Below are 25,062 nucleotides of genomic sequence, written 5' to 3' on the forward strand. Positions count from 1 at the left end.
AAGATCTGAGAATGAATATCTGATCTACACAACCTCTTTCCTTCCTAAAGCCTCCCTGTTCTTCTCCAACTAATTTCTCTGTTCTTCCTCTAACTCTGTCAATAAGTATCCTACCATATACTTTTCCTATTATACTAAGAAGACAAATGCCCCTATGATTACCACACACTTCTTTTTCCCCTTTTCCTTTGTACAAGGGAATAATTATACCTGACTTCCAATCCTCCGGGACTCTGCCTTCCTCCCAGGCCAATCTGCACATCTTCCACATCCATTCTACTACTATCTCTCCCCCATGCTTCAGCATTTCACCACACACTCCATCAATTCCTGGGGCTTTCCCTGATTTAACTTTCTTCTTTGCTTCCACAACTTCTATCCTACTGATTTCCTCCTGTCTTCTCACCTCCCTCCTTCTTCCAACCATTCCCCAGCCACTTATACTCGCATTACTTCCATCCTCCACGTTCAACAATTCCTTAAAGTGTTCTCTCCATCTGCTCACTTTTTCTCCCTTCTCCACTAGTAAGCTACCATTTTTATCTTTCACTCCCCTGCTAACTTCACTTCCACCCTGTCTTACTCTTTTCACCTCTTTCCAGAACATTTTCTTACAGTCCCTCCACTTTACACTCAAATTCCTTCCAAATTCCTCATCCACTCTCTTCTTACTCTCTCTTACTAATCTTTTCACCTCTCTCTTTCTTTCTACATATAACTCTCTCTTCTGCCTCTCAACTTCTTCCACGCCCCTATTTCTCATCCATTCATTGTATGCTTTCTTCTTTTGTGCCACAGCCCGTTTCACCTCTTCAGTCCACCACGCTGTTCCTTGCACCCCCCTCCGCCTTCTCTTCCTTCCACACACCACATCACATGCTGCACATATTTCTTCTGTAAATATTCTACACACACCTTCCACGTCCCCCATCTGCTCCAACTCATATTTGCCCAATCATTCCTCCACTTCTCTCTTATACTCTGCCTTTTTCTCATCCTCTTGTAACCTTTCCACTCTCCTTGCAACTACTCCTTCCTCCCGTCTTTCCCTTCTTCTATTCCATCTTACTTGAACTTTAACTCTGGCCACCACCAAGTAGTGGTCAGAAAGTCCACTCCCCCAACCTCTATAAACTCTTGCATCCAATATACATCTTCACATCCTTTCATCCACACACACATAATCAATCATTGCCTTCCTTTCACTCAATTCACCACCCACCCTTCTCATCACTCGCCATGTATACCTGTGGATCATTTTATGCCTGAAGAGGGTATTGGCTATCACCAACCCCCTCCCAGCACAAATGTCCACTAATGCACTCCCATTCTCATCTATCTCAGCAGGCACACCCCACTCACCAACTATTCCATCCACCATCACATTCCCAACTTTGCCATTCATATCACCAATCAAAAACACTCTATCATTCCTTCCAAACTTTTCCATGCACACTTCTACATTTGTCCAGAACTCTTCTCTCACTCTTCTAGCACGATCTTGCGTTGGCGCATACACACACACAATCGCCCACATTTGTATTCCAACTTTCAACTTTACCCACACAATCCTTGATCCAACTGATCCATACTGTCTTATGCTCCTCTTCCATCTTTTACTCACAACTATACATACTCCTTCCTTTGCCCTCTCATTCTCACCTACTCCTGCACATATACCCCATCCATACTCCCATTCTCTCACACTTTCTCCTCTCCATTTTGTTTCAGTTATTCCACATACATCCACTTTCGCATCCTCAAGCACCTGGACAATCTCTCTCTCTTTCACCTCATCATTTGCTCCCCTTACATTCCACGTTCCAATTGCAATGTCCTTTGTCCGGTCCTTGGTCGTCAACGATTGGTCAGTCCTTGTCCGAGGCTTATTGTTTGTTTTTTTAGTTAGTTGTTTTCTGGGGAGGGGCATTAACCCTCCGCCAACCCTTTTAGTCGCCTTTTACGACAAGCAGGGATACTGGGGGAGTATTCTTGACAAACCCCCCTACCCCCAGGGGGTAGGTTCTCAAGGTAAAACATAGAGGTGTGCCTAGTGCTGAGGTTTTACATCAACACTACAGACGTTGAGGGCATGACTGATGGTGCCAAACTTGGTGAAATGGAGCAGCAGCAGCAGCTCCAAGTTCATCAGAAATGTGAACCCGATGAACTGCGGGCTGAAGTTGCCCTTCTCCTGCAGTCTGCCATCCTCCTTTCAAGGGGTAGGAAGAAAGTTGGGGAATGTTCATTTAACTGGACACAGCAGTTGGCTGGTTACAGTGGTGCCATCACATAGTATTACATAACACAACATGCTGTACCTGTATAGTATCATTTGGCTTGTTCTGTTACTTGAAAATATTCAGTTGTTTGAAGATGATACTGTATTGTTAAGTAAAGACGGAGGGGAACTGCAGGGCTCGGTGAATGATTTTGGGAGAGTATGTAAGAAACAGAATCTAAAGATGAATGTAGGGAAGAGTAAAGTTGTGGTCTTCGAGAGAAATGAAGTCACTGAATACACAGTGAGGCCGGATGGTGAGGAGATGGAAAATGTGAGTGGATTTAAGTACTTGGACAGTGTGATGAATAAGGATGGAAGTTTAGAGGATAAAGTGATTACAAGGTACAACTGGGATGAAAGGTTGCTGGTTCTTTGAAATCAGTGATAAGGAATAGGGAAATGAGCATGGAAATAAGAAAGTCACCGCATGATAAAAGTGCACTACCCACTCTCATATATGGAAGCAAAGCTTGGACTTTGTTGGAAGGACACAAGAGTGAGAGTAGTGGAAATGAGCTATTTGAGAGGAGCATGTGGAGTTACATGGAGAGACTGAGAAATGAGAAGTAAAGGAGCATTGTGATGTGGATATGCTAGAAAGCGTTAGGAGAAATACATTGAGATGATTTGGCCATGTGGAGAGGATGGAGAGTGAGAGACTAATGAAGAGTGTATGTGAGTTAGGTGGAGAGGGGAAGAGGGAGAGGGGGGGACTGAGGATGAGATGAAGGAAAGGAGTGGAAAGGTATATGAGATAGAGGGGTATAAGTTGGGGGAGGGCAGCAAAATGGCAGGGAACAAGATGACATGGAGGCGATTTGTTTGTGGCCACCCCATACGGTATGAAGACACCTGGGTATTGGCAGATAGAATATTGGTTATATTGCAAAATTACTGCATGTTGCTAACTTTGCAGTCATAGCAAGAAGTGCTTAGTGTGCTTTAACCCCTGCTGAGCTGATTTTCTGTAAGGTAGTTTACCTACCTTGAGTCATTGTTTTATAACCAATGTAAATTATACCTCTTATGAGGCATGCAGAATGGCATGTGCAGACCTTCATTGTGCCTTATATGAGGGGTGCAACTTGGTAAGGGTTACCAGAAATCACCATGTAAATGCCTGCAAAAGTAAGTTAGTACAGTGTACATGTTCATAATCAGTGTGATGTATGCTGTACAACCATTTCATTAGGCTAAAATATTTGTGAAGGAGTTATTTCTACTCAGTTTGTCAGGAGAAAAATATATTCCTTCCACTGCTGTAGGAATTACTGCCAGTATTATAACAGCTCTTATGCTTAAGAAAACTAATTTTTCTGTCTTTGTTGCAGAGATTCATTTGTGATTAGTGAAGTGACTGTAACAATGGAGTATGCTACACCAGTTCCATCTTCTAGTGAAAACCCCACTACCCGCTCTCTTCAGCATGTGAAAGGGGAAGTAGTTGAACAGACAGTGGAGGAAAACTGTGATGTGCCTGTGGATGACCCTCTCAGGGATAATGCCACTCCATCTCCTCTACCATTTGAGGCAGGTGAAGTATGTGAGATGGAAGCTGAGGAAAGTAGAATTTCACATTCAGCTGATCGACAAAATGTGGACGTCGTTTCTCCATTGTGTGAGAAATACTTGCCGAGCAGCTCAGCTGGGGAGTCAAGAGAAATTGCAGCAGTAGATGTACCAAATCACAGTTCATACCATCCAGACCTACCACAAGAGTTTGCCTTTGAGGCAACAACTGAAGATGTTTTCTCTGTTCCTGAGACTTCTAGTGATGATGATTTACCAGTTCCTGGTCAGCCTCGGTACATCACAGGAGATGTACCAACAAAAGGAGGGCATGAAGCTGAGACAGAAAACTCCAGTCAGTTCTCTGATGACCTTCAACAAATGGAAACAGCTGATGGTGAGTACAAGACAGGATTTTTTAGTTTGGGTTTGTTACTATTAGATTTCAGTACTGTATTTTTGCCCTCATTGACTTTTAGTTCTCCAGGAGGAAATTTCTTCTGGCTACTTGTGTCTGTTTGTATGCTTAGTCACACTCTTTTTATCTATGTATCTATCTATCTATTGCCAGACTCCATAATCCCTTAAGGGGTGGCCATTTGACTTTGAGTTATTGGTTTTATGGGGAGGGGCACTAACCCTCCACCAACCCACTTGTTGACACATAGGGAGCACGTTTGGGTTGGTTATATGGTTACCACCCAGCGTTGTAAATGGTTTCTTGGCTTACAGGAAACATTTGGCTTGTCACTCAATGTAAAGCCACCTGTAAAGGAAAGAAGAGCAATAAGACGTGACAGGAAAGATGGTAGATATAGGAAGAGAGGAGGGCAGGCACAGAAAAAGAATGATAAATGATAAGGAAGAAGTAGGCAGCACTACATCAAGTGAGTGGATGACTTTTTATGCTGTACAGTATATGGTTTTCCTCTTCCATTGTTCACTATTTTGTTTTCAGATACCTTCCTTGACACCCTGCCTGAGTTTTGTATTTGAATATGTGTTTGGCCATATTATCATTGTGGTAAATGGGGGTGCTTACCATCCTCTCACTCGATGTAGTGCTGCTCTTGGGTGTCTGTCCTTTCCCCCCCTCCCTCCTTTCCTTCCTTCCTCTTTTGTCTTTCTGTACTTCATTCTTGCTTCGTCCTTTTGCCTTCGAGTGACTTTACACTCCCTCTTTTGTCTGTCTTTCCTTTGTTCTTTCCTGTTCTAACTATCTATCTATTACCAGACGCCATAATCCCGTAAGGGGTGGCCATTTGACTTTGTGTTACTTGTTTTACGGGGAGGGACACTAACCCTCCACCAACACACTTGTTGACACATAGGGAACACATATGCTTTCGTTATATGGTTACCACCCAGCATTGTAAATGGTTTCTTGGCTTACAGGAAACCATTTGGCTTGTCACACAATGTAAAGCCACCTGTAAAGGAAAGAAGAGTAATAAGAAGTGACAGGAAAGATGGGAGAAATAGGAAGAGAGGAGGGCAGGCACAGAAAAAGAATGATAAGGGCTAAGGAGGAAGTAGGCAGCACTATATCAAGTGAGTGGATAATGGTCGCCACCACCTATGGGTGACTCTACACTGAGTTACAGGCCGAACCCAATTATTATGATGGGTGGTAACCATATAACCAGATTTTGGCACCTGGTGGTTTAATGGGTAATTATGGTGCTCCAGTCAGATTGAGTCTGTTGGTTCATGTGCAAGGGGTGGTTGGGGTTTATTTCACGTAATGCCACTCAGGGATGAGTGAGGCTGGTCACTCACATCTTAAATGTCAGGACCAATGTGCCTAGCCCTGGGATCTTACGCTCCTCATGGGGCAACATAGGATTGGATGATGGATGGATGGATGGATCATCGTCGTCATCGTCCTTGTCATCGTTGTTGTCGTCGTCATTGACATCATCATCATCATCATCATCATCATCATCATCATCATCATCATCATCATCATCATCATCATCATCATCATCATCATCATCATCTTCTTCATCATCATCATCATCATCATCATCATCATCATCATCATCATCATCATCATCATCATCATCATCACATATAAGCCCTTTCTATCACTGATGAAGTAGAGTCAACCCAACAACTGTCAAGTTAAAGAAAGATGCTTAACTCATTGTCATGCACTTCCCCGTTCTAAATTCGTCCATCCAGCTTGATTTCATCAGTTCCACAGTCTAATCAACCTCCACTTATCAACCATATTTCTTCGCTTTCTTGCCTACCATGCTTTGCCTCACCTTCAGACTCACCACCATGTTCATTTACATTCTTTCCACATGACCTTATCATCAAACATGCTTTCTTTAACTCTGTTGTCCACAGATTTCCTTACTCCTTATTTTTCATGTCTGTTGTCTCGAGGAATTACGGTATTCAATACTAGCATGGGTACCTGGAATTGCCCCGGTAAAAACCTACGATCATGCATGCTGGCATAACTGGGACCCTGGATGGCCATTACCCCTGTGGCAGAAGACTCCAGGGGTCCCTTTTTACCTGTTGAACCTATGTTTCTCTTTGTGCCCATTTCACAAAGATATATTCAGGGCTGTGGAACTGGAGTCAGTAAAAATATACCTACTCCAACACCAGCTTTAAAATAGAAACTTTCAGTATTATAACAAAATATGGAAAATGTAAATACTGTATATTATTTAATATTTATTGGTGTTTATTTCCAGTATTTTAGATTCAGGAAAAATTGTTTAAGCCTAGTGTCAGTTTTCATACAGGTATAACCAAATTATGGTGCCTGGTAGTTTAGTGGGTAATTATAGCACTCCAATTGGATTGATCTGGTGAAGGTTTATATCCAAGGGATGGTTGGGGTTATTGCTCATGTAATGCCACTCATGGATGAGTGAAGCTGGCCACTCTCATCTTAAATGTCAGGACCAAATTGCCTAGCCCAGGGCTTCTAAGCCCCTCATGGGGCAACATAGAATTGGATGATGGATGGATGTATACAAGCCCATATCCAAAACCTGTGGAACCAAACACATATCAGAATTTGGAAATTTTTGATTTTGGAATGGCAGTACAGTACACATACTATGTATCATGGTAGTACCCCAGTGTGTCTGGGGCAGCACCCTGTAAGCCAACACATGAATGGTTTTGCAGTAAATCTTACTAATATTCGCAGTGTAAAGGAAAAATAAATACTGTGTGAATTACAGCATAAAATTAAATTTTATGGCTGAAAACCCTCTCCAAAGTCAGGGTTCCATTTGTATGCTGAATATAAAATTGTAAACAAGTGGAAGAACCCATCTAACATCTGCTGTGCAGCACTTTCCATGACTCCTGGAACCTGTGTAAATCGTTTCATGATGTAACTCATGTTTGGTAAACATATTTAGAAAAATGAAATGCCTTGTGCCACCATTTTACTGCAGTAAAGTTGTTATTACCAATTAACCCTCTCATTACTGGAGGACGCAGGCTGCTTCCAACTGCAGGCAAGTACTCAGGATGTGGGCCGGCTCGGCCTTGGCCGAGTGCAGGGAGACCCCCCCCAGTTTCTGGGCTTGTGGTACTTTGTAAACATTTTATCCTCACACCCTTGGTTTTGCTTAAATCTCTATGATTTTTTATTCCCCATAATCTCGAATAGTTTACTTGTATATAGTGTTGATTTGGCGAATATAAATTATGCATTAATTTATGATGTTTTGTCTTTTCTTTGTGTTTTCGCATAGAAATATATGTTTCGTGGTAATTGTTACTGAGAAAGAGTTTTAGGAAATCTCATTATATAGGTACATTTTGGTATATAAACATTTGCTGTAGGAAAGTTTGGGTCGGTTTTACATATCGCAAAAGGAAATTAACTTACAATCATGCTGCAGTGAGGGAGTGGTGTTTCGCACGGCCAAAGTTGTTGCTAAATTATTTTTTCCCTGCCTTTATTCATGCCTCTATCTGCCTCATTTTTTATTTGCTTAATCTCAAATAGTTGTACTTGCTTATGATGATAAAAATCAGGGTTGTTATGATTTAAATCAAATGATTTAAATCATGTGTAAATCAGTGTAAATCAGAGTGAAAAAATAATGATTTAAATCAAAATTGATGTTTTTAATATAAACACGTAAAAATGAAAAAGACAGAATATGATGGATGTGTATTGTACAGATGCATCAAATCCGCTTGGTCTGTACTCTTCCTTTACTGATGTTGATCAAGTCAGGCACAAGTGATTGCCTTTTGTTAGAAGGCAGATATTAAAAAACAAAGGAAAGAAGACTCCATCCATCCATCCATTGCCAGACGCCATGTATCCCAAACGGGGTGGTCAAGGGCTTAGAGTTAACTGTTTTACAGGGAGGGGCACTAATCCTCCACCAACCCCACTTGATAATAAGTGCTCTGATTAGGAAAGCCTTTAATGCATCATGTCTTTTCAAGTTGCATAGCAACTTTTGAGTAATAAATGTATGATACTAAAATATGATTTCATTTAACATTGACAAAGGCTTAGTACAAAAAAAAAAAAAAGTTCATAAAAGTGAAAAAAAAAAGTTGAGTAAAACAATAAATTTAAATTTAAAAATCTGATTTAAATAAAATATTAGATTGAAATATATATATATATATATGTGTATATATATATATATATATATATATATATATATATATATATATATATATATATATATATATATAAATGGGAATGGGAAGTGGGAGTAAGGCAGTGCACCACAGGCTAGCACTTCTTGGTATGGGGAAGTTTACTCACGCTCAGGGTTGGAAAAATGGCGTACAGCATGTTTTATATATATATATATATATATATATATATATATATATATATACAGTATATATATATATATATATATATATATATACTGCATATACATTATATATATATATACTGCATATACACTATATATATATATATATATATATATATATATATATATATATACACTGTATATAAATCTATTTCTGTCTATCTATCTATCTATCTATATATATATATATATGCACTGTATCTCTCTCTCTCTCTCTATGTTTATTTATATCTATCTATCTATCTATTGCCAGAAGCCTCAATCCCGTTCGTGGTGGCCGCAAACAAATCACCTCCACGTCGCCCTGTCCCCCGCCATTTCACTGCCCCGCTTCCAACTCACACCCCCCTCTCTCATATACCTCTCCACCCGATCCCTCCATCTCATCCTCGGCCTCCCCCTCCCTCTTCCCCCTTCCACCTCACTCATATACACTCTCTTCGTCAGTCTTTCACCCTCCATCCTCTCCACATGGCCAAACCACCTCAGTGTATTCGTCCTAACGCTTCCCATCACATCCACATCCACACCACAACGCTGCTTTATATCCTCATTTGTCAGCCTGTCTCTCCATGTGACTCCACAGGCTCCTCTTAAATAACTCATTTCCACTGCACTCACTCTTGATTTGTGTCCTTCCAGCAAAGTCCAAGCTTCACTTCTGTACGTTAGAGTTGGTATCACAATACTGTCATGTAGTAACTTTTTCACTTCCATGCTCACTTCCCTGCTTCTTATCATTGCTTTCAAGGAACCAGCAACCTTTCTTCCTTGCTGTACCCTTTCAAGCACTTCACCCTCCAAACCTCCATCCTTACTCATCACACTACCCAAGTACTTAAACGTACTCACATTTTCCAATTCCTCACCATCCAACCTCGCTGTACATTCACTGACTTCACCTCTCTCAGAGACCATCACTTTACTCTTCCCTATATTCACCTTTAGATTCTGTTTCTTACACACTCTCCCAAACTCATCCACCAAGCCTTGCAGCTCCCCTTCGTCTTCACTCAACAACACAGTATCATCTGCAAACAACAGTACAGGAAGTTTCCAAACACTACCCTCTCTCACCAGGGCCACTCCAACATCCACTACCCTACTTTGTACCTCTTTTATTACCCCATCCATGTACAGATTGAACAACCATGGCGACATGACACATCCCTGTTTCAACCCAACCTTCAAAGAGAAAAATTCACTCATTTCACCATCCACACACACTGCAGCCTTAGCACCATCATACATACTCTTCACAGGATTCAACAGCTTCCCATCTACTCCATATATTCTTAATACTTTCCACAATCCTTGTGTATCCACCCTGTCATATGCTTTCTCCAAATCCATGAAAGCTGCATACAACTTCTTTCCTTTCTCTAGAAACTTTTCCACTAAGGATCTAAGAATAAATATTTGATCTACACAACCTCTTCCCTTCCTAAAGCCTCCCTGTTCTTCTCCAACTAATTCCTCTGTTCTTTCTTTAACTCTGTCAATAAGTATCCTACCATACACTTTTCCTATTATACTAAGAAGACAGATGCCCCTATGATTACCACACACTTCTTTTTCCCTTTTTCCTTTGTACAAAGGAATAATTATACCTGACTTCCAATCCTCCGGACTCTACTTTCCTCCCAGGCCAATCTGCACATTTTCCACATCCATTCTACTAGTATCTCTCCCCCATACTTCAGCATTTCACCACACACTCCATTAATTCCTGGGGCTTTCCCCAATTTAACTTTCTTTACTGCTTCCACAACTATCCTACTGATTTCTTCCTGTCTTCTCACCTCCCTCCTTCTCCCAGCCATTCCCCAGCCACTTATACTCGCATTTCTTCCATCCTCTATGTTCAACAATTCCTTAAAGTGTTCTCTCCATCTGCTCACTTTTTCTCCCTTCTCCACTAGTAATCTACCATTTTTATCTTTCACTCCCCTGCTAACTTCACTTCCACCCTGTCTTACTCTTTTCACCTCTTTCCAGAACATTTTCTTACAGTCCCTCCACTTTACACTCAAGTTCCTTCCAAATTCCTCATCCGCTCTCTTCTTACTCTCTCTTACTAATCTTTTCACCTCTCTTTCTCTTTCTACATATATCTCTCTCTTCCGCCTCTCAACTTCTTCCACGCCCCTATTTCTCATCCATTCATTGTATGCTTTCTTCTTTTGTGCCACAGCCTGTCTCACCTCTTCAGTCCACCACGCTGTTCTTTGCACCCCCTCCGTCTTCTCTTCCTTCCACACACCACATCACATGCTGCACATATTTCTTCTGTAAATATCCTACACACACCTTCCACATCTCCCATCTGCTCCAATTCATATTTGCCCAATCATTCCTCCACTTCTCTCTTATACTCTGCCTTTTTCTCATCCTCATGTAACCTTTCCACTCTCCTTACAAATACTCCTTCTTCGCGTCCTTCTCTTCTTCTATTTCTCCATCCTAATTGGACCTTGATTCTGGCCACCACCAAGTAGTGATCAGAAAGTCCACTCCCCCAACCTCTATAAGCTCTTGCATCCATTACACATTTTCGCATCCTTTCATCCACACACACATAATCAATCATTGCCTTCCTTTCATTCAGTTCACCACCCACCCTTCTCATCACTCACCATGTATACCTGTGGATCATTTTATGCCTGAAGAGGGAATTGGCTATCACCAACCCCCTCCCAGCACACATGTCCACTAAAGCACTGCCATTCTCATCTATCTCAGCAGGCACACCTCACTCACCAACTATTCCATCCACCTTCACATTCCCTACTTTACCATTCATATCACCGATCAAAAACACTCTCTCATTCCTTCCAAACTTTTCCATGCACACTTCTACATTTGTCCAGACGTCTTCTCTCACTCTGCTTGCACGATCTTGCGTTGGCGCATACACACACACAATCGCCCACATTTGTATTCCAACTTTCAATCTTACCCACACAATCCTTGACCCAACTGATCCATACTCTTTTATGCTATTTTTCTATCTTTTACTCACAACTATACATACTCCTTTTTTTGCCCTCTCATTCTCACCTACTCCTGCACATATACCCCATCCATACTCCCATTCTCTCACACTCTCACCTCTCCATTTGATTTCAGTTATTCCGCGTACATCAACTTTCGCATCCTCAAGCACCTGGACAATCTCTCTCTGTTTCACCTCATCATTCGCTCCCCTTAAATTCCAATTTCCATCTACCTTGTCCTTTGTCCGGTCCTTGGTCGTCATCTTTTGGTCAGTCCTTGTCCGAGGCTTATTGTTTGTCTTTTTAGTTAGTTGTTTTCCGGGGAGGGGCACTAACCCTCCGCCAACCCTTTTAGTCGCCTTTTACAACAAGCAGGGATACTGGAGGAAGGAGTATTCTTTATAAAAAAAAAAAAAAAAAAAAAATTACCCCAGGGGTATTTATATATGTGCAGTATATATATCAGTTCCTATACCCCACATTTTGGTTTTTACTATTCTTTTTACCAACAAGAGCTTTCATAGAAAGCTATTGCTCATGCTAACCATTCTGCCTGTGCCGTGTTTTAAAGAATGTTTTTAACCCCTAGGATACGCAATTCGACTGACCTTACCGGCATGAAAATCTGTACTGTATTGTATATGGAGCCAATTTTTCGACTCTTACAGAATTAAAAAGTGTCATGCTCAGGGTTTAGAACTTAAATTTACACACCTTATGCTGCAAACCCGAGCATTTTAGATCAACTGGTTCATGAGCTATAGCCTGTCAAAGTTGAAAATATTTACCCTTCCAGGCAGTGTGACTCCCATTTTCTGTGTGCTCCCACCCCATTTTCTCCCTCATTCCTCCCCTCCCTCCTTCCCGCTTATTCAGCACTTTGTTCTGATTGGTTGGAAGTGATTTATGTCACAATTAGGGTGGAGCATGTTTTCCCCAGTTTTTATCTGAGCCCTTCAATTGATTACATTTGGTATCTTGCGTAATCCTGAAAAAGGATTGATTGATCCTGTTAGCACTTTAAGGATTAAATTTATGACCTCGGAAGTTCTTATTTGTTTTTACATTTGTGGCCTTGGATGTTCTTATTTATTTATATTTATATGTAGCCTTGGAATTTCTTATTTATTGATGAAGTTTCACTCCTATACAAGTGAGTTGAATGCAGAGTCCTCTCCTATAACTGTAGCTATTGCCATACACTGATAAAATGAAGCTTCTTGTTAAGAATGTGGTTTTGTTTATGTATTGTATGGTAAAAGATAGTAAATCAGTCTGTTAGTTGCTTTAAAAAAAAAAAAAAAAAAAAACAAAAAAAAATTACATCCTTAGCCTAATTTACAGAGAATGGGTCTCAGCAGATGTGGCACTTCCCAGTCTCTGCCATTCAGATGCAGGATGATGGGCAGCAGGTGATAGTGGTGCCAACATCTGGAGGGCATTACAGTGTTCCAGTGCCACACCTTCCCCCTGGTACTTCCAATGTAGTTGTCATGGCAACCCCTGCTCCGGATTCGCCAGGGGAGCATATTTACCATGTATATGTGGTGTCGCCAGTGGATGCAGAAGACCATTAGCCAAGTCACCCCTAGTTTCAGTGTTAGTGTGGTATTGGCATTGAATGCATATTACTAAAAGCCATGGTGCTCATTACTGTATTTATTGTGATTCTAATGGAAATCTCATTTTCATTGGTGTACCTTATATAGTACTGTATACTGTATATTTATATATACTGCTTGTAAGAGGTTACAATACTGTATATGAGATGTTGTTATACTGTATATATTTATATGTACTGCATGGAAAAGGTTACAGTACGGTACTGTATGTGAGAAGTACACTGAAGTGTTGAGGTGCTTTCTTGCATGAAACAAATGTCAAAGAAGAATTATGTAAATGTATAGTGTTTATACTATTTATATTTATTGTATGGAGCTGAACATACTGGAGATAAATGTGCTTTTATTTGTGTATAGTTTGTATGTTATGTGAATGAAGAAGCCAATAATATTTCCTAAATATTACTGATGTAGATTATCATTTCTGCTGCAGGATATGATATTATATTGAAATATACCCATGTACAGTCCACTGCAAAGTTCCATTCCTCCTCCTGATGTTCTATAACTCGAAACACCATATTAGTCAAAGTTGCATATAGTCACTGTAATATACAGTATATGGGTAGTTAGATAGTTACTTTTGAATAACTGTTATTTTTAATTACCAAAACCAGTACACTGTTATGGGCCACAGAAAGGAAGGAAGAGGAACAAAACTTTTGCTGGCAACTGTATATACAGATGTACAGCACTGTACTGTACAAATGAAGCCATGCCTCCTCTTAAGGATTCTCCATATTGGGGTTGGGTATGGTATAGCTAATGTTTTCTGTGAACTGAAAACTAAACCAAGTACAAGACATGCTAATTACACCTCATTATATTTTGTATAGTTCAGTATTTGACTTAGTATAATAAGAAATCATGATTATTTGAATAGTACCTTAGTAATATTACCGTATGTTTTTGCTGGTATCGTATTTTTTTTTTTTTCTATTTCTACATTATCTGATTTCACCCCCTTAATTGTCTTCCTATCATTTAACTCTTCAGCTGCAGTGGTGTGTTTTTTAACCCATGTCATTGGTATGGCAAATGTGGGAAAAATAGGGTATTTTCACTAGCTGTTTTGACCCACTCATACTTAACCAAACATGTGTAACTTTTAGTCACACAGACTTCAATATTTCCACTAGCCATTGAAAGAAACTGGAGGTCCATAAGTGGTTTAGAGCCTGAGGGAGTGTGAGTTGAAAGGGAGGTGTATTATGCTGTCAGAGGACATGTGTCACCCAGGTAGATAAAGACTGTGTTGCTAGTGGCTGCCATGCCACATTCAGGAAGAAGTTTAGGAGGGGACTTCCTTGCTTTATTCACTAATTTTCAGTTGTAAGGACACAGTTGCACCTTATTGTGGTATGGACATAAACTGCAAAAGCAAAATTACAAGCATTATACTTAGCTCTAAATATTCCACGTGAGTGTAATGGTAACTGAGGTGACAAAATGCTATCCTTATTTTTCCATTTTCTCACTGAATATGTCACTTATTACAACAAAGTCTCTTACAAGGAAGTGAAGTACCCTCGTAATTATCCAGAGTTGCCGTGTTAGGGGAAAAAATGCCGCACTTTACAAAAAGGTCACTTATTTATGTATTTTTCTGCCACTTATTACTAGGTATGAACTTACAAGGCAATTTTCTGTCTCTGTAAATACATATCTTTGACTTTATGACTAAAACAATCCAGAATACAGGTAATTTCATAGTGAGCTTCACTTTCAATTTGGCTAGTGTGTAGCGCACTGCAATATCACTAAACATTTTCCCCATACTCGCCGTTACGCTTGTTATTTATTTTATTTCATGCTAAAACATCAGTTCCCAGTCCTTGCCCCTACTAATTTTGCTTGATCCTTTTTCTTCTCTTCCTTCTTTTCTCTTCTTTTCTTCCCTCCTAAGGTGTGAGAGCTGTGCTGATGGCATGTGAGGCTGTCTTTCATTTTTATCAGTCCTGAACGGCCTGAGGGAACATGGGTACAGTAGCCCTTGTTTCATTGTTCTACCCTTACTCCTAATCTGGGCTATTAGGGGTGGACCAGTTTATTTCCCACATTCCACATTAGGCTCACCATGGCCAGTTATGAGTTTTGTCCTTTTTCTGAAGGAGCAATGGGAAATGCTCCTTATAAACCTTCTCCCAGTCTGGCAGATCTTCCCTCCCCTACTTTTCCTCCTCTCCATCTACTTCTTTCTCTTCTCCATCTACTTCTTCCTCCTCTCCATGTAGGGTTACATTCCATCTGCTTTACCCTGACCTGCCTCTCTCCCTGACATGCGCATATCTCCTGCTTCCTCTTCACAGCCCTCCCTCATCGTCATCCTTGAACCTTTTCAGGTTCTAAATGGCATCACAGGGTCATCAACCCCCTCTACCAACCTGTCTCTGACCTCCTCTACTCCATTTGCAACCCAGTCTCCGTTCCCTTCCTGTACTTCTCCTCTTTACATAGTTACTCATTTGTCTATTTCTGTTGCTACTTCTACCCCTCATCTCCTCTCCTCCTTCCCCCTTCGTCCTTCTGTCCTCTCTACCACTTCCTTTCCTTCTTCCTTGCGTTTTGACCCTGGAACTTGGACTAAGTTCTTCAATATCCCAGCTGGCTCTCCCTTCTCTTCCGATTGCCTCTTTCATTTACAGCTCATCTATTATGTTGGTCCCAATGTTGTATTCTACTCCCGTTTCGATGACTCACACCTAGTTACCATTCATTCTCAACAGCAAGCTGAAGCTATATCTAAGCTTGTTGACCCATCAGGAGTCCCTATCCCCATTCAGTGTGATAGGCCACGTAACTCTCGTACTGGCACAGTTGTTTTACCACCTGCTCTTAAACTTGGGAACAGGTCTCTCTCAGAGTGTTCCCCCATAATTTTTAACATATCCAATAAACAAAGTTGTCCAGTCCAGACTGTTTCATGCTATGCAATCCCCCCTCGAGGTAACTGTCAACATTCTGTCAGCCTTACCAAGATTACAGTAATCCCGCATATTTCGCGGTAGTTACGTTCTTGTAACCCCCGCGAAAAGTCAATTCCGCGAATACTCTATTAACAATTGAATCTTACACTTGTGTCCACCATGCTGCCCATCACACAGTCCATGTCCATACTGATTGCGAGACAATTCGCAGTCAGACAATTCCCCGTCAAAACATAGACGATTCCCCTTCAGAACAATTCGCACCCTGGACGATTCCCCGCCATTCTATAAATATACTAATCAATACTTTTATCAATATACTTATTAATTAATCAATAGTTTAATAACTATATTTCAAGGGGATCCAGCAAAGTTTATGTTCAGTAGCGTAGGTTCTGGATATTATTTATTAGTTGCTCCTTTAGTCAATAATTAACTTGTTTCTTCCTTGCTGTAGTTGCCTGTGAATTATATTCTAGCATCACCCATAGCTATCTTCATTAATGAAGGCGAATTGTTTTGTGTTTGTTGTGACTGCGAATTGTCCCGAAACCTCCATACTCATCCCGAAATACCTTCTTACAAGATTGAAAGCACATACTCCATTATGAAGGAAAAACGTAAACACCGTACTGTAATACAGTTATCTACACATTTATTCACAAAACAGTACAAAATAAAAAGATGCATCAACTGGTGATAGCACACACTCGCACGGTCGTTTCTTAGCTTGTCCAATAACACAATTTTCTCTGCTAAGGTCATAACTTTCTTGATCGTTTTGTCACTTTAGAGTTCTTTCTAATTGTATTATTAGCCTTTGGTGAGGCTGGCTTACGTCCTGGGGCCATGTGGAAAGCAAGTGGGAGGCAAGAGGCTCATATCATACTGCGGTTACAAGAACAACATACACGTGAGGCAGTCAGGCGTGGACTGAGGATTATGCGGGGCAGAGAGCAGTGTTGCCATACCCAAACAACGAAATTATGCTAGGGCAATGAAAAAATTATGCTAGATTGAGCAAATTTGTTCCAAGTATAAAATGAATTATGCTAACTTGAAGCTAAATGATAAAATTCTGTACATATTCGTGCTACATATTAATTATGTATTGTTTACTATGAAAATATTAAAATGAACCTACATACAGTAAGAGGATAAATATCGGTTTTCTGCCCATACTGCTTTTTCCCACGAAACTTACGTTTTTCTGATGGATTTTGATGTGATTCATTCGATTTTGAGCATCATTTCCGTCGGAAATAACCAGATTTTGAGATTGACCCCCCCCATCCCCCTGCAATAATGGGGAGTTTGGGAGAATCGGCGGTTATAGAGAGGGGGAAACAGAAAATGGTCATTTCCGACTGAAATGAAGCTGAAACTCGAATGAATCATACCAAAATCCATCGGAAAAACCTAGGTTTCATGGGTAAAATACAAAGCTCAAACTTATCCTAACCTAACCTAACCGAACCAAACCGAACCTAACCTAACCTAAAACCTAACCAAACCGAACCTAACCTAAAACCTAACCTAACCTAACCTAATCCAACCTAACCTAACCTAACCTAATCCAACCCAACCAAGCCCAAACTGAAAGTAACCAACTATTCAAACATCATCTTACCTTATCTCTCTCTCTCTCTCCCTCTCTCATTTGTAGCTTTTATAAAATTATTCCAAAAATATTCCATTCCATTCTAAATTATGCTAGAATGATGCTAAAACTTCTAATATGCTAAAAAATATCCCAGACTCGAAAATTTGATCAAAATTATGCTAAAAGAATAAAATTATGCTACATATGGTAACACTGGCAGAGGGGCCGTGGGAAAGGGACAGAGGGTGGCGTGAGTTTACCGCGCTACAATTGGAAGCTGCGGGAATTTCAAATTTTTTGTTTTCTCTATATTCAAGGATATTTTAGTTGAACTTATTAATGCTAAGAAAATCCGCGAGAGGGCAAAACCGTAGACAAAAAATCCGCAAAAAATGCGGGATTACTGTACCTTTGACTCTCACACCCTCCCCGACACTGTTATCATTGGAGGAACACGACTTTCAGTGAGGGAGTTTATCTCTTCAACTTGTCAATGTACTTCCTGTTGGCAATTTGGCCATCCTGCAAAGTATTGCCGTTCCTCCCAGCGCTGTCCATTCTGTGCTCAACCTGGTCACTCTCAGCCTGACTGCCCTGTTGTTGTCCATTGCTGCCCTAATTGTGGTGAACTCATGCTGCCTTTCATTGCAACTGTCCAACCTTTAAGTTTGAATCAGAAGTCATTCGAGTTCGTTACTTAGAGGGGCTATCTCTTCGTGAGGCTCGTTCTAGTGTTCATCGTTGGGGTTTTCAGAGTACAGTACCGCCTCTTTTGCCGGGGGCCTCCGTTCCTATCTTTCACAGCCTTCTTCCTCGGTTCCGTCTGTATCTATTTCCCCTTCTGTTCCTGTTGTTCCATCTGCTTCTGGTACCAGTTCTATTTCTACTTCCCCTTCTGCACCTGTCTCTGTATCTGTTGTCTTCTCTTCCTCTCCTCCCACTTCAGTGCTCATCATTGGGGTTTTCAGAGTACCGCCTCTTATGCCAGGCGCCTCCTTTCCTCTCTTTCAGAGCCTTCTTTCCCAGTTCCATCTGCATCTATTTCTCAGTATCTCTTGTTCCCTCTTCCTCTCTTCCCACTTCTTGTCTTTCCACCTCTCTACCTGTGTGTCTGTTGTCACCTCTTCTCTTCCTCCCAGTGCTCCTATTTCCACCTCTCCCTCCTCTCTACCCAACCCCCCTCTCTAGTTTAGTTCCCTCCATACAGACTTCTCCCGTTCCTGTCTCTAATTCTTTTTCTGTTTTTTAGAGTCCTTTACCCCTACTTCCTCTCCATCCCCTTCCTTACCTGGTCCCTCTCCTCATCCTTCCCCTTGTTTCCAACCTCATCCATCCTCTCATTCCTCTGGTTCTGTTTCTCATACCCACCATTTGGCATCTTTGGCCCAACATGACATCCAACACCTGTCCTCCTTTAGTGGTAAGCTGGTAAGCACATCCTTCTATTTCTCCGGCTTGCAAAGTCTGTGTGACGAGTGCCTGCCCCTCCAGACCTGTACACTCTGTTTCGTTGAAATCCACAACATCTCAGGAGTCTCTTCAGTCATGTACCCAAACTGTTCTGCTGCCGGTGAAACCATCCCCAAGATTATGGATTATACTTTAACTTCCATGCCAGATTCAGTGGACAATGCTGTACCCCCTCCTTCCACCCTCTCTGTTAAAGTTCATCCTGTGCCTCCTGACCTCCCTCCCACTCCTCTCCCTCCTTCATCTCCTCTTCCTTCGCCTTCTGTTCCCTCCTCCTCTTTGCCCCTCTCCTTTTCCACTTCTTCCAGTACTCCCTCCCCTTTATCTCTCCCAATGTCTCTGGGCTATGGTGACTGTCCCACTCGTCCTCCAATTCAACCTCCTGCCTCTATTCCTGCTATTGTAAAGACTCGGTAATATATGTTACTATTCAGTATTATATGTTACTTCCTGTGTATTACATTTTATCTTTAGTATAGTGCCCTCACACAGTGAACGTATTCAGAGTAAACGATTCGCCTAGTGAACAAGCAGGGGGTAATCAGGTCCACAAAACCATGGTGAAAGAGTTGAACCTCGAGTGAATGAAATCGGGGAAAAGAGTAGGCCATAACTGCCGTCTCCCATATTGAACAACCCCCACACCCCTAATAAATGCTGCAGCAGAGGCCAGGTCTGAGCAACCTGTTGAGCAGAGGACGAAGATTTGCCTGTGTTGAGGATCAGTAAAATTCTAGTGGCAGTGGATGTTCTGAGAGAAGAGGTCAAGACAAATGAAACCAGCTACCTTAGGACACAGGAAGCGCTCTGTGGAGTAGAAACCACTTTTCGTTATTACCCTGAAAGGCACAATACGGAAGTCAACATAAGAAAAACACTTATCACACTCAACTACCAAACTCAAGAACATTAGGAGCCAGTTGCCCCACATCGTCTGCTACACTTTCTGGTGAAGATGATGATGTGATGTCAGTGGTGTCATCTTTGGACTTTGAAGGTTTTATGGGGGTGGTGAATGAGGTAGAGGCAAGTGGGGAAGTGGTTCAGTCAAGTGATGAGGGTGGGACTGGTGACGGGAACGAGGGAGTGGAAGGTGACGTGGTGGGATCGACCTAAGTGTATCTCCCTGCCCCGAAACCACCTGTATTCAAGCCAATCAGGACTGCCATCTGCTCCACTTAAGGTAAATAACTATTTGTTTTATATTTTATATATCTGTGCTGTATGTGTTTGAAATGTGCCCTTTCGTACATTTCTGTGGCGCAAAAAGTGGACTTTGAGGAAGTGGTGCCGCCCATTTGCTATTTTTCCCATAAGATATGTTGTTCACAGTGAACGAATTCGCAGTGAACGAGCTTGTCTGCCGCCCATAAACTTGTTCACTGTGCGAGGGCTCTGTATTTATTTCCTTTTATCATTCCTAGATTCTTCCTTTTCTGTTGAGTTTTACTTTTAATAGGTGTTTTAAGTTTTAGTATGACTGTTTTGGAATGGAACATTCAAAGTTTTATGGCCCATCGCCATGACCTCCGCTATCTTCTTTCAGTTCATCATCCGTCCTTAGTCTGTTTAAAAGAACCTCGTTTATCTTCCCTTCCGGTACCTATACCTGGCTATTGTTTCTTGTTCTTTCCTGCTTCTTTTTCAGTTTTAGCTGTCTTCGTCCACCATACAGTTCCTCTTGAATGTCTATCCGTTAACAGCACTGTTCCATGTCATTTCGTTCATGTTTTTCTTGGCCATTGGGTTACAGTGATTTCCATTTATTTCTCTCCCTCTCAGTCCATTGATTTTCATGCCGTATCTCTTTTATTGTCCCAGTTACCATCTCCACTTTTATTGTTAGGTGATTTTAATTGTTGCCATGCTTTATGGGGCGATACTGTTACTATTCTCGTGGCTGCCACCTTGAGTCATTTGTGTTTACTAATGTTTTGTCTTTATTGAATACAGGAGTATCGATGCATTTTGATGCCAGAACTCAAACATTCTCATGTCTCCATCTCTCCTCCTGTTCCTCTTCGCTTTCTTTAGATTTCCATTGGTCTGTTCTTTCGGATGCTGTGTATAGTGATGACTATCTTTTTAAACATAGTCTTACTTCCTATTGTCCTGTGCTCAAGCCTCCTCAATGGTGCTTTCTGAAAACTGACTGGCCGTCATTTACTTCTCTGTCATTTCCCTCCATATCCCCTTCCTCCTCTCCAACTGTTTTAGATATGCTTACCTTTTTTAATGTTTTAGTTCTGAGTGCAGCTTTGATACGTTGGTCATCTCGTCCTTTTCCTTCTAAGTGTGTGCCTTGGTGGGACTCTGATTGAACCATGGCGCTCTATGTTAAATGTGCACGTTGGAAAAGTTACCTGCATAAACACAACGGTGACGATGAACAGAGTGCATTTCTTTTGTTTTAAAAGTCCCATGCTTCTTATCGCAAGACTGTTAAAAAGGCTAAACTCTGTGGCCGGAGGTTATATGTTTCCACTATTCATTGCTTCTGTCAGGAAACGTATTCGCAAAATAGCCGGTAAGCATATTCCCATGCCTTCCTCTGTCGTTCATCTAGATGGGGAATCAGTTGCAGATGCATATCTAGTTGCTAATGGCTTGGGTCTTCATTTTGGTAATGTTAGTAATGGTTCTAATCTTTCCCATGAATTCCATGTCCTTAAAACTACTACTGAATGTATGCCTGTTGTCTTCCAGCTGTCATCTAGTCAGTCATATAATGTGCCTTTCACACTCCATGAATTGTCCTTCGTCCTTCATCTCTGTACGAACACATGGGAAGGTCCCAGTGGCATACCTTACAATATGTTCTGTCACTTTTCACCTCCGGAACTGTCTTTTTTATCAGCCATTTATTATTGTATCTGGACTGAGGGTGCTTTTCCCCCCTCTTTTCATAATGCCACCATTCTCCCATTTTTTGAGCCAGGAAAGCTAGGCCATGCTTCTCGGGCTTATCACCTCATTGCTTTTACCAGTTGTCTCTGCAAGTTGTTTGAGCTTATGTTAAATCATCGCCTTATGTGGCTCCTAGAATCCATTCAGTTTCTGTCATCCTCTCAGTTGGGTTTTTGAAAAGCCCGTGGTACCTCAACTCCTCTCCTTAATCTACAAACTTATATCCGCTCTGCCTCTGCCACTCACCGATATGTTATTGCAGTTTTCTTTGATCTTGAGAAAGCATATGATACTGCCTGGTGCTTTCATATTTTGCACACAGTTCATTTTTGTGGTGTTGATGGTAACCTTGGTGTTTTCCTGAAGGATTTTCTTTCAGCCCATTTCTTTTAGGTCTGTGTTCAGCATATTTATTGGATCCATTCCCACAATATGAAGGTGTTCTTAAAGTCAGTGTTCTTAGCACAGCTTTCTTTTTATTGGAAATTAATGAGATTGTTTCTTGCCTCCCAGTTGGTGTTCGCTCCTCTTTATATGTGGATGACTTCGCAGTATATGCCTCAGATTCTGACATGTCTGTCCTTGGTGCTCTTATTCAATGTGAGGTTTCTGCTGCCTTAAAATGGGCTACTACTCATGGTTTCTGATTCTCTCCTCTTAAGTCTCGTGCTATCACTTTTCCCTGCTCTCATCTTATTCCTCAACTGCCTCTTTTTCTTTATGGCTCTCCTCACCCATATAAAACCTCTGCTTCCTTTCATGGCCTTATTTTTTACTCGTCTTACTTGGAAGGACCATATTGCCTCCTTAAAAATTTCAGCTTTGCATCGCCTCTGTATTACAAACTTCGTCTCATGTATCATGGGGTGTCGATCGAACTACTCTCCTTCGCCTCCATACTGTTCTCGTTCTCTCCAGACTTGGTTATGGTTGCCAGGTTTATTCTGCCTCAGATACCGTCCTCCAACAACTTGATTCTGTGCATCATCACGGTTTGTGTCTGGCTGTTGGCGCTTTTAAATCTTCCCCAGTTGAAAGTCTCTATGCTGAATCAGGAGTTCCTTCACTATTCTGTCGTCGTGCTTTGCTTTCTCTTCATACCTGTGCCAGGTAGCACTGTTTCCCTGATACCCCTTTTCTGCTTCTTCGCGGTCCTGACTTGAACACCTTTTCTCACATCCTAGGATCAGACCACCTTTTTGCAGTTCGAGCTCATACCCTCCTCTCACACTCCTGCCTTACCGTTAGTAATGTTTTCTCTTTCCACACGAGTTTTTTCCCCTGTGGCCTCATCCACATCCCGACGTTTGTCCCTCCATGTTCCCTTATTCAAAGTCCATTTCTTCTTCCCTCATTCTCCATTCCCAGTTTTTAGAGCATCTGTCCCACCATTCTTCTGCAGTCCCTGTCTACACAGATGGTTCTAAAACCTCAGAAGGTGTCGGGGTTGCAGTTTTCTTTCCTGACACCTTTTATCACTTTAGCCTTCCTGTTTGTGCGAGTTTTTAACGGCTGTGTTGCATGCCCTCTTGTTTGCATTGTGGTATATTTATCACTCCTCTTCTTCCTTATTTGTGATGTTCTCTGATTCTTTTGGTGCTCTGTCTCTTCTTCAGTTACCTTCTGCTTCTCACCCTGTAGTCCTTCGTATCTTAGAATGGTTGTTCCGTATTTCTTCTCGTCATAAATCTGTCCAGTTCTGTTGGGTCCCAGGACATGTAAGTATCACAGGCAATGAATGTGCTGATCAGTTGGCTCACATGGTTGTTGCCATTGATGCCTGTCCTTTCTTACTTATTCCAGTCTCTGATATCCTTCTTGCCCTATCTTCCTTAAACATCGGTGGCAGTCTTACTGGGACTGTGTCACTAATAATAAACTCTCTGTTGTAAAATCCTTTATTTCTCCCTTGTTGACCCCCTTGCCACCATAATAGGAGGTGGGAGACTGCTTTAGCTCGTCTTAGAATTGGCGATACTAGGTTTACTCACCCTTATTTGTTGTGCGGTGACCGCCCTCATCTCTGCACTTATTGCAGTACCCTCCTCTCAGTACTCCATATTTTCCTTGAGTGTCCTCTTTATACTTTACAGGAACGTGTTGCTTTTCATTTCTTGACTCGCTTTCGACATTCCCCTCTTCTGGGAGACTTCCTCCGAGAGTCACCGTATTTTTCCTTCCGTATAATCATGTCCTTCCTTACCTTTGTTGGTCTTCTTTCTGACAGTTAATTCCATTCCCTATTTTAGTAGTCCCATTTGTAATACGATACACTTCTTCCATTAATACATTTCTTTATCCATGCTGCATCAGTGCTCACGGCCCGCCCAACATACACAGCTTGTAGCCGATGATGCGGCTTTGAGCGGAATTTTGGCACTAGGTTTTTATTCTTCTTCTTTCATGCTAAAATGGTATTTACACATATGCACAGTACCTTATTTCCCTAAGCATTCGGAGATGTGGTATGCTCAGAAGCACACTCAGAGCATCACTTTATTTTTGCTACTGTATAACACACTGCACTGTCACTCTGCATTGTCTCTATCCATGCATCCATTCACCATCTAAACCTGTGTTGCCCCATGAGTAGCATAGGAGCCCTGGGCTAGGCAAGTTGGTCCTGACATTTAAGATGAGAGTTACTTATTATTACACTTCTTATGTACGAGGTGCTACCCAGAAGTTTCAGTAATTTGAATATTGTAGGAAGTTAAGTTACCTTACATGTCACCTTCGAAGTAGTCCCCTTGGGCATGTATACAGTGGTCCCAGCATTTTTTTCTGAGTCCATGCATCCCTGGAAGGCTTCAGGCGTGATGGTCTTGAGCAACTCCTGCTATTCTGTCTGAATCTCCTCAGTCCAGTCAAATCGACGCCCTTTCAGTTGTAATTTCAGCTTGAGAAACAGGAGA

At 41.5% G+C, this 25,062-nt stretch overlaps 1 protein-coding gene across 1 annotated transcript in view; it reads left to right on the forward strand.

The window, feature by feature from the left end:
• LOC145392398 (uncharacterized) overlaps nucleotides 1-13,565 on the forward strand; it is a 73,122-nt gene extending 59,557 nt beyond the window's left edge. The window contains exons 6-7 of the mRNA XM_080266804.1: nucleotides 3,616-4,190; nucleotides 12,963-13,565. Coding sequence (XP_080122930.1) covers nucleotides 3,616-4,190; nucleotides 12,963-13,195 — 808 coding nt within the window. The 3' untranslated portion in view covers nucleotides 13,196-13,565. The remainder of the gene's footprint in view (nucleotides 1-3,615; nucleotides 4,191-12,962) is intronic.
• The last annotated feature ends 11,497 nt before the right edge of the window (nucleotides 13,566-25,062 follow it).

This window comes from Coenobita brevimanus, chromosome 22 (assembly GCF_032717465.1).
Source record: "Coenobita brevimanus isolate Jiangsu-jjx chromosome 22, ASM3271746v2, whole genome shotgun sequence".
In the NCBI taxonomy this organism is placed as follows: Eukaryota; Metazoa; Arthropoda; class Malacostraca; order Decapoda; family Coenobitidae; genus Coenobita; species Coenobita brevimanus.